This window comes from Dryas octopetala, chromosome 2 (assembly GCF_963921425.1).
Source record: "Dryas octopetala chromosome 2, drDryOcto1.1, whole genome shotgun sequence".
NCBI lineage: Eukaryota > Viridiplantae > Streptophyta > Magnoliopsida > Rosales > Rosaceae > Dryas > Dryas octopetala.
Window position 1 is genome coordinate 11,705,558 of NC_141367.1, and position 9,389 is coordinate 11,714,946.

The window sequence follows — 9,389 nt, forward strand, 5'->3', positions numbered from 1 at the left end:
GAAGCTAATGGTTTAATAATTTAGGAAAATAATTATTTATTAATTAATAATTGACTTATTAATTATTAGTTGTTGTTAAGATCCTCCTGGAGGACCTGGATCATCCATAAATCAATTTGTTTGTGCTTTTATATGTATTTCATAGAACTTTTTTATTTATGAGAGAATTTTTATTTAGGTATCGGGACAAGGAAAAATTATTGGATATAAGTGTATAACAAATATATCGTTATGTGGTGTAACAAATTTAATATATAAGGGTATTGTTGAACGATATATTTATATTTATAGAGAGAAAATTTCCTGGATATAGTCGATTTGGTATCTCAATTCAATAATAACATCTATACTTTTATAGTTAATCACATAAAATTTTTTCTAATTTAAAAATAAAAATTATCTTTTTGGACGTCAAGTCAATCCTCTATTTTTGTTATATGTAAATTTTTTTAATATTTATAAGGTATATTATTAATAATATTAAATCATATTATAATATAGTAATTATAATCGTGATAGTGTACCTAATAATTTCTCCGGACGAATCGTAGATGTTTCTCCTCCCAAAGTGTGACGTTCCAACCCGGCCAATCCTCAACAGCATCTCCCAGAACCAAGACACCTCCAAAAATCAACTTTAGACCACGATGAGAATGCCCATATCCAGAATAAACTTATCCTTGGTATTCTTGCACCTATTCATCCTTCAATTTCCCCCAAGAACCTCGGCCATCAGGATCAGGTGATTTTCAATTTTCATATTTCAATTGTTTTTTCGGTATCCTGTATTTTTTGCCGAGAAAGCAGAGGAAATGGGCACAAAATGTTGAATCTTGGGATAATGCGGCTGAGGTTGTTGTTTATTTGGTTCAAATTCTGTGCCATTTCTTGTGAAGTTTGAATCTTGATGTTTTTTCCGTATTGGGCATGTGAAATTTATAATATCTACCAAAAACTAAAAACGAAAAAGAAAACAAATTTTTTGATGTGGGTATGAGAATGTAAAGTCAATTTGGACCACATTGCAGGGTCTTTTAGTCAGGGAGGGAACATAAATTTCTGTTAATTGGCGCAGTCGAATGTTTAATATGATTGATCATTGCTTACTATTTGTATTTTACAGTTCCATTTGAAATCCATGGAACTAATTTTTTCAGAACCAAATATTGAGAAGTAAAATTTACATAACTATAATTTATTAACCTTTATAATTTCTCATTGTAAATTGACATGTATGTATTATCCATGTATGAGAAGTACCACAATATCACTATAATGTACAATATCCAAACTTGAAATATGAAACTGTGATGCCATGTAATTTACACAAGTAGTTATAATAAGTATGGGAGTAATGTGGGGCATACGCATCTTGCACTATAACAATTACCGACTTGCAAGCATAAATTTTGTACGAAGAAGTTGAGTGTGGGCGGCTGCCCTCATTGGGTAGGCTGTAAATATGTCCCTACTTGTATTTAGTCCAAAGCGATACTTGTGAGTTTTCAAACTCTCATGCTCCATTGTTTAGACTTATGCTAGATGGAGTTAGGTAAACTGTTTGAAGGACATGGCAGCCTGTATTTGTAAGATGCCTTTAACATCACAGAATCAAATTGCTTAGACTCCCTCTTTTTCCTTTTTTCCTGGTATAATGGTATTCTAATTGTTGCTGGGTTATTGAATTTTTCTTTATTCTTTTGTTTATCCAACAACACAATTGCTTTTGCTCTGAATTCTTTGTGTCTTGATGGTATCGTGTTATATTTTCTACATTTTTGTTTTGGTTATTTCCTTGTTGATGATATGTTCTCACTGTTACAATTTTCTCCCCTTCAAGTTTACAGGAAGGATATTGGTTTTCAAGGGATGCGCATTTGCAAACATACAGTCCAAGGAAGATACCTACTTTCTGATGATAATGGTCAGCATAGTCCCTCACTAAGTTTCTACTTGTGTTGTTATGTTTCTTTTTCTTTTTTCACTTGTTAACTCATCAAAAATCTTGTGATATGTACTTCCCTGAAAATTTGGTTGCTAAAGAGATTTGCATGACACTACAGATATTGCATATAGTGAGCGAGGGGATAATGGAGTTGCCAAAATTTGGTTAATAAGTTCTGTGGAAATCAATATAATTGCTCAAGCAAGTAATCAAACACTAAAAATTGGGATTTCAAATTAAAAAATGAAAGAGAAGAAAAAAGTGAGCAAGGGGGAGAGGTTGGCCGGTGTGGTGGCTGATGCTTGTGAAGACTGAACAGAATAGAAAAGATGAGGGAGGGGTGGTGACTGATGTGTGCTGCATGTGAAATAGAAGATAGAAAAAAAGGATGAGTGGGGTGGTCTGGGTGTGGGCTTTGTGGGCTAAAGGGTGCCCTATCTATTCTTTTTTTTTTTTTTTTTTCTTTTAGGGAATCTGCTATACTACTTTCTGAGTTATCCTTCAGTCTATTGCAACTTAGACTTTTTTAACGATTTTTTTTTAGTGGTGCCTATGTTGCTAAAAGTTCTTGTAGTTTTTATTTATACTTCATTGTCAGTTTTCATTCTCTTAGATGCATAATCTGTATTTGCATTGTAGGCCATGTCTGTGACGCTCTGTCAGTAAACCCTGAGTCTCGTTGCTGCCCTGAAAAAGGGGAAAAATTCTCTTGTCAGTGAGTTTTTCACTAAGTAGACCTCTGAAATGCTGAACATTATCAGAAAATTGAGCAAACTAACATTCACACCCCCCCCTTTCTCTCTCTTTTGTTTGCAGCGGTTGCAACATTGCTTCACAATGTTGTAATTCATATGAATATTGTGTTTCATGCTGTCTAAATCCTTTGAGGGTAATTTTTTGAGTTCTTCGATTTTTTTTTTTACCGTGTTTTATTTTTTATTATTTCATTTGTGTTTTTCTGTTCTCTTCTTATAATATAAACTGAAAGATTACTGGGATTTGTTGTGCAGATAATAAAGGAACAAGTACTGGAGGTGAAGATTTCCAAGCCAGCTACTGCAGGTAAAACTTGTAAAGTTAAAAATTGTAGAAGGTCTTGGATCTTTTGTCCGAGAGGAGTAGTCTTGAGCATTCCCTGCTATAATTGCTACATTAGATCTCATTTCATAGATTGTTGAGTTCAAAAATTATTAAAATTTAGATCTTAACTGACCTTGCATGAAGAGTCTGATAACTTTAGTACGCATTAATAAGTGAATGTTCTACTGCTATTCAACTAGGTTTTAGCAAGTTAGAGGTCCTGATTGGCCATATGTCCGCTTTATGCATTGAATGGAATGAGTTTAGTGAAATCTCAATTTTGCCCGATGCTGAGGCAATCAAGAAATATATCTACACCTGAAATGGAATTTTTTTCTTGTTGAGATAATGTTGACAATTTCCTTTTGTCAGGGAAATATTCAAGTGTTTTTGATTTCTGTGCTGGGAGGTGCCGTCATAATTCTGAGAGTGTGGTAAGTAATACATCTATTATGCAATCGTTGTTTCTTCTTGGAAGTGGTTTTTGGCTTTTGGTTTTTCTCAATTCATGGAGGATAAATTCTTCTTTCCTCATAATGAGAACAATTTCACAAATTTTTTTATTGAATGTTATGTTAGGAGCAATTTAAATATTAGTTTGCCAAGTAAACTGCTTTCATTTGTCAAGAACTCAGGGCCGTGGTCTTGGATGTTAACTTACATGTTGGTCTTTTTAGTTAACTACTTCAAACTTATATGGCAAACATGTTTGTATGCACATAATGATGTATTTGATTATGTACGAAATATTGATTACAGGGATAATTTCATGAAAACTTGCTAAAACAATTGGCTTCTCTAATGCACTGAACCATAGATGACCATATTCTGGTGCTCTTTGTGTATTCCTTTAAGATTATAAAGCTCATCAGAAAGATTACATGAAGAAATATATCGTAGTCTTTTTACCTATTTATTGACATTTTGTGACTGACTCCTCAATACTTCGTTCATAAGTTGGTGATCAAACTTGAAATGAAAATTCAGCTGGGCATCCTTCCCATGCTCCGTGACAACGGTCAGAGGTGTCGCCAAAGAATCTTCTTTGGTTGTCAGAACTTCTTTGGTTGTCAGAACTTCTTTAGTTGTCAGATGTCCAAATGAAAGAATGACAACATAGTCTAACTATTAGATATTTCAGGTTAATGTACACTGCAGCTCTCCAATTAGAAAATATCACTGAGAACTAAATATCACCGTAATATCTCAGTCCTGATGCCCAAAATGAGGCCCAAAATCTAAATCTCTCCCAAAGCTCCTCCCACCTACTCCCGGATAATCCTCAAAGATTTTTTTTGTTTCTCTCTACCAAACTACCTAAATAATAGCAAGCACACAATAAACCCCAAGACCCTAGCTTTCTTCCCCTTCCCAGGAAACTTCTACCTCTCTCCGAGCAAAATAGCGCATCCCACTGGGATAACCCAGCTAATATCTCCCTCCTTACAGAACTTCAGCCAAAAAATCAACAAAAGGAACAATAATAAAATAAAACTTTCTTAAATTTCTTATTGGTTGAGTTTAACTCATTTGTTCTCACTGAGTACCTTACATAGCAGATGGAATTTTAGGATTTTTTTTATTTTTTTATTTTTACTTGTTTGCAATATGCCTGTGTGATGTTTTCATATGCTGTGATACTGTCTGAATAAGTTTAAACATTCCAGGTTCACGAAAATGCTTATCTTAGTGATTTCCATCACTGTTTTGCTCTTCCAACAAATTCTTCAGGTAAGATCCAGCCTTGATAATTATAAATATATTGACTACTCTTTATCACATTGGTAATTTTCATTGTGGGTAATCATTAATTATATGTTAATGTGGACCAGTTCATGTTTGAACATTTATGGCCTTTTTAGTTTTCATGTTTGGTGGATTTCAATTATTTATTATTACTTGTTTCTGATGATCTTCTTTCTTCTTTTTTGCTTTTCTTTTTGTTTAGTGTTCAAGTCCTTTGTGTTGTTTAGTAATCCATTCATATTTTTCTTATCTCTGTCATTTTTACTTTGACTCACACACTAGCTTAATTCTTCATTTTGTTTATCTGCTTAAGTGGTTAAGTGATTATTAGCTCATGCTCCAAATCGATAATTAGCTCATGCTCCAAATCATGAACACCATACTAAGCAACACAGATAAACCTAGCACCATACTAGGGTAGAAGACTTTAGTGTACTCTTCAAAGTAGAGGCAAGTATCTGCTTGCCATCCTTAATTTTTGGACCAGACCAAGCCCTTTCTATGCACCTCATACCATCAAAATCAAGCTAATTCCTTTATAGAAATGCATTCTAAATTGGTACTTTCTGCTTGCTATCTTAGAGGAGCTAACTGATAACACAAATGACTTATATAAATGAAGTAAACTGAGAACCTAGTAAAGCTATTATCCCTAATAGGTTTCTAATTTCCCCCAACCGCCCATGGGATATTGGACTACTTTTTTTTGAAAAACCTCGTTATTAAATTTGGCTTTCTTTCCACACTGTTTTTTGGTAGGATGTACATTAAAATAAAATAAATGTAAGAGTCAAAATAGTAATGCTAGTGCCATATAGTTTATGAAATGCTAAGCAACTTAGCATGATAAGACAATAACACTACATTAGGCAGAAGGTCCTTTGATATATTTGTTTTACATGTCTTTCCAAACTTTCTTATATCATATGGTGATTTGTTGATGAAATCAATACCTATCTTTCTGACTGGATGCAGTATACAGCTAGTTAAAAGGCTTAATCTTGTTCTTTCTAAACATATGTCAACAGCTGCAAATTATACGTTTTTAGAAGTCAGACTGAATGGCATTAATGTTGTTGTTGGAAGGTGAGGTTTGACAACATTTGTTCCTTGATATCTATATTTGCCCTTATGTATGTATATATTTAAACAAAATCTCAAAATGTAGCCGACTCACAAGAATTCCTTATGGTGTGGGTTACAGGCAAGGTGAGTCATGCGAGTCAGTTTGCAAGTCAAAGGGACAATCATGTGTTCCAAATAAGCTTTTGGTACTTAATCAGTGTGACATGTAAGTTGAGCATCTTTTAGCTTTTTTCCGTAAACCTTTTATTTAGAATTCTTGTATTTTGTTACTGAAGCATTGCCATTATACTCAAACACACATATTTGTTAGTACTTAATTATTTTGCTTAGTAATATTTTATGTTTTTATAGTTACCCAACTCAAGTGAGTGAAAATATTGCAAAACGCCAATTTCAAGAAGCCCATTTTTTTTTTTAAGAACAAGAAGCCCAGATTATCAAAGTTGGTGGATGAACAATTGAGCCTAAATCCATATTTTAATACTTGGGTAATCCATATTTTAAAAGTTGTGTCCAAAGTCCAATGACAGTTGTGTTGGACCCATTATTTCAAGCCCAAAAAAAAAAAGGAAAAAGAAAAGATGTTTAAGGAATAAAGTTACTTTTCTTTTCCAGTTGGTTGCATCATTATTTAATTCTTTGTCAAGAATTATTTAAACTATACTCTTTTGAGCAGTATGCAGAAATATATGAGCTGCAAGGGAACTTGCCTGGCAAGTATTGGATCCGATCAACCTGCTGAAGTTGTTGATGATGCTCCTGAAAATTTGGTAATACTTCCTTTTGGCATTCAAGTTTCTGTATTCTGTCGGTTTGATCATATAGTTTAAGATAAGCGTTTTATTCTGTAATCACTTATCAAACAAACATTTTCTTGCGGCTTTATGAATGTTTTATTCTGATAGCTTCATAGTAAGTATTCAAGTACTAGAGAAGGATAAGTACTTCACAGGAATTTTCTTACTAGTATTTTTGTTTTAGCTTAGAAGTGTGTAGATTGCAATACTTTGAAAAACTTTCTTTGTAGCAAATTTTATTCAGTACTGGTGTTTGGGCACACTATGCACTGCCTTGGATCTTATACCACACCTTTATTGTGGAGGTGGTATCCTTTATTTACCAAGTATTTCCACCCTTTTCCACTATGATTGTAATGATTATTGGTATATATCATTGTTCTCATTTGTGCACATACCTACTTGGCTGCCAAAATGAGGCTTTATGGACACATAAGGCCAAAAGTGTTTTAAATTCAGAGTATTATATATAGATTTTTGAGAGATTAATGTAATTTTTCCTATAACCTATGGTTCTAACTGATAGCTAATAGTAAGATGTGCCCAATGCCCAATTATTGTCTTTTGGTGGCACACAAGTATATGATAAGCCTCTCCAGTCCTCCTCTGTGCCCCATACCTCCATATTAATTATCGATGGATATGGTTTTATTTTTGTGGAACTAGACTTGCCAGTTCAGCAAGATATTATGAAAATATAATGTAGCATTTTTACAACCATAATGTGAACATCATATAGCTTGGATACATTTGTTTTTCTGATTGTTTGACTAGAGAAACATTTGGAACTAGAAACACCATATTGAAGAATTTGTGTTTTACATGTTTTGAAAAGCCCGAATTCAGAAAAAAAATAAATTGATTTTGTGACAGTTTCATTTTTGTTGGAATTATGACACTGAACGGGGAATTGTATCTCTTTTAACTTTCAGAATCCTGGAGCATGCTTGTACACTCAAACACAATCAATGCTTTCTTGTTATGGCTCGCATCAGCATACCAGGAGGCTTTGCCCTTGTGCATAGTGGATTATTGTAAGTTAGTTCTTTTAATACATGCATTATTTTGAAAATTAATCTCTTGTTTGGTTAGAAAAAGTTTTTCATACTTCTTACATGACTCATGATAATATTTTAGTACCAGATCTATATATTGAGGGAGTTCAGAAGGGTATGAAGCACCCAAATATTTCCTGAGACTGTCAGAACTAATGTAATGTTGTGAAGCTACTAGATTTTTATTGTTGTTTTTGTAAACAATAGGTAGAATTCTTCAAACACTATAGTTCAGAAATCACAATCTTCATGAATGAAATTTGCAAAAAAGTTTTATTACTGCTTTGCCAGTGTTTTTATGTTTCCAGATCAGCTTTTGATAGATGGTACCCAGTTGCATAATGTAGTATGCAGCCTTACCTTGTAGAAATATAACATTACAGAACATTATCAATTATCATTTCTTTTTCTTGGTTATATTTATATCTATGACCCACAATGTCTATTGCCACATGAACGGGGCAATGGTTATTGATGTTGATCAGTCATAGGAATGAAACCAAGACTGCTTCCCGCCTTGGATGCTCATCTCTTTTCCTGCTATGCCAAGCCATGCCTTTTCTTTTCTTTTCTTTTTCTATACATTTGGGGGAGAGGGGGAGGAAGGGTGTTTGTTGTACCACCACCACCACAGCATGTCAATTCTGTCCCCATCACTGTTCGTGGTCTTCAATTAAATTTGCTCCCACCTAATTTTCTTGACTTAAAAGAAATATATCCTTCGTTTCAAAGAGAATAAATGAAAATTAAGGCATGAAACTAGCCTTACTAACTCCCAATTAAATTGCAGGAATTGTCACCATCCGCCAAGGTCACGCGCATGAACTATGTTGATGTGTCTTGTATGCCAATTTTATTTCAAATTCCACTTGGCCTGGATTCTCCAAATTGGCAATCCCTTTTGCTATGAGTTTTGCCTCTATATGTATTGCAATTGCAAGTGCTGCTCATTATAATGTTTTCGATTGGAGAAAAAAGGTAAAAGAGGTGGCTCTGCTGTCTGGCATAGGAGAATGAGGGACATGCATCTGTCTGTTCCTACGAGCTTTCTAGCTCTTCATCATGGATCATATTCGTTTAGCATGCAATGTATAATATTAATTTCCGGTTATTGATGCTTGGTGATTCTCAATGGAGAGCAAAGTTTTCAAGAATTTGAACTGATATGTAAACCAAATTCAAACTAACTACGTTCGAGAGATTTGACAAGACTTGAAGATTAAAATTTGTTGGTTAATTCCTTTCAAAAATAAAAATAAAAATAAAAATAAAAATGTCAAGTTAATTTCACTCTTGGTTCTTGTAGTTTAAGTTGACTTTACTTTTAGTTCCTACTTCCTACTTTGATTTAAAAAATTATCCTTACAATTATGTCAATTTTTTTTGGGTCAGGTGGGAGCTAACATATGAAAAACCAAAACAAGAACTAGCCCTCTAGACCAACACATAGACCTAGCTAGGTCTAGAAACACTGAAATAATCGAAGGAGTTGGGAGATCAAAGAAGGAAGATTTATTCACACCATTGTCCCCTATTAGATACATTTTTTCTCACTTTACTTCCTGAAACTTAAATATTCTCAAATTGCCACATGAATTTCACACAGTTGTTGCAAAAGACTCTATGTCGTCAACTTTGTCAATTTTTCCGTTAAAATAGCTGACGTGGCACCTATATGAT

General features: G+C 33.7%; 1 protein-coding gene across 3 annotated transcripts; it reads left to right on the forward strand.

Moving 5' to 3' along the window:
* Positions 1-535: 535 nt before the first annotated feature.
* LOC147293109 (glycosyltransferase family protein) lies at positions 536-8,918 on the forward strand. 3 transcript variants are annotated; one of them, XM_086232504.1, is made up of 12 exons: positions 536-742; positions 1,841-1,924; positions 2,585-2,660; positions 2,762-2,834; positions 2,956-3,007; positions 3,398-3,459; positions 4,693-4,756; positions 5,800-5,857; positions 5,976-6,062; positions 6,534-6,627; positions 7,587-7,688; positions 8,500-8,918. In XM_086232504.1, the coding sequence occupies exons 2-11, from the start codon at positions 1,870-1,872 to the stop codon at positions 7,677-7,679; spliced, it is 714 nt and encodes a 237-aa protein (XP_086088630.1). In that variant the 5' UTR covers positions 536-742; positions 1,841-1,869; the 3' UTR covers positions 7,680-7,688; positions 8,500-8,918. The 3 variants fall into 3 exon arrangements, with proteins under 3 accessions (XP_086088630.1, XP_086088628.1, XP_086088629.1); XM_086232502.1 differs by having other exon boundaries at positions 1,848-1,924; XM_086232503.1 differs by lacking the exon at positions 8,500-8,918 and adding an exon at positions 7,792-7,973 and having other exon boundaries at positions 1,848-1,924.
* Positions 8,919-9,389: the final 471 nt, after the last annotated feature.

Coding starts and splice junctions, on each gene's coding strand:
- LOC147293109 (XM_086232502.1), top strand. CDS start 648: ATGAGAATGCCCATATCCAGAATAAACTTATCCTTGGTATTCTTGCAC. Junction 2,835..2,955: donor GCTGTCTAAATCCTTTGAGG/GTAATTTTTTGA, acceptor TTTGTTGTGCAG/ATAATAAAGGAACAAGTACT. Junction 6,628..7,586: donor ATGATGCTCCTGAAAATTTG/GTAATACTTCCT, acceptor TTTAACTTTCAG/AATCCTGGAGCATGCTTGTA.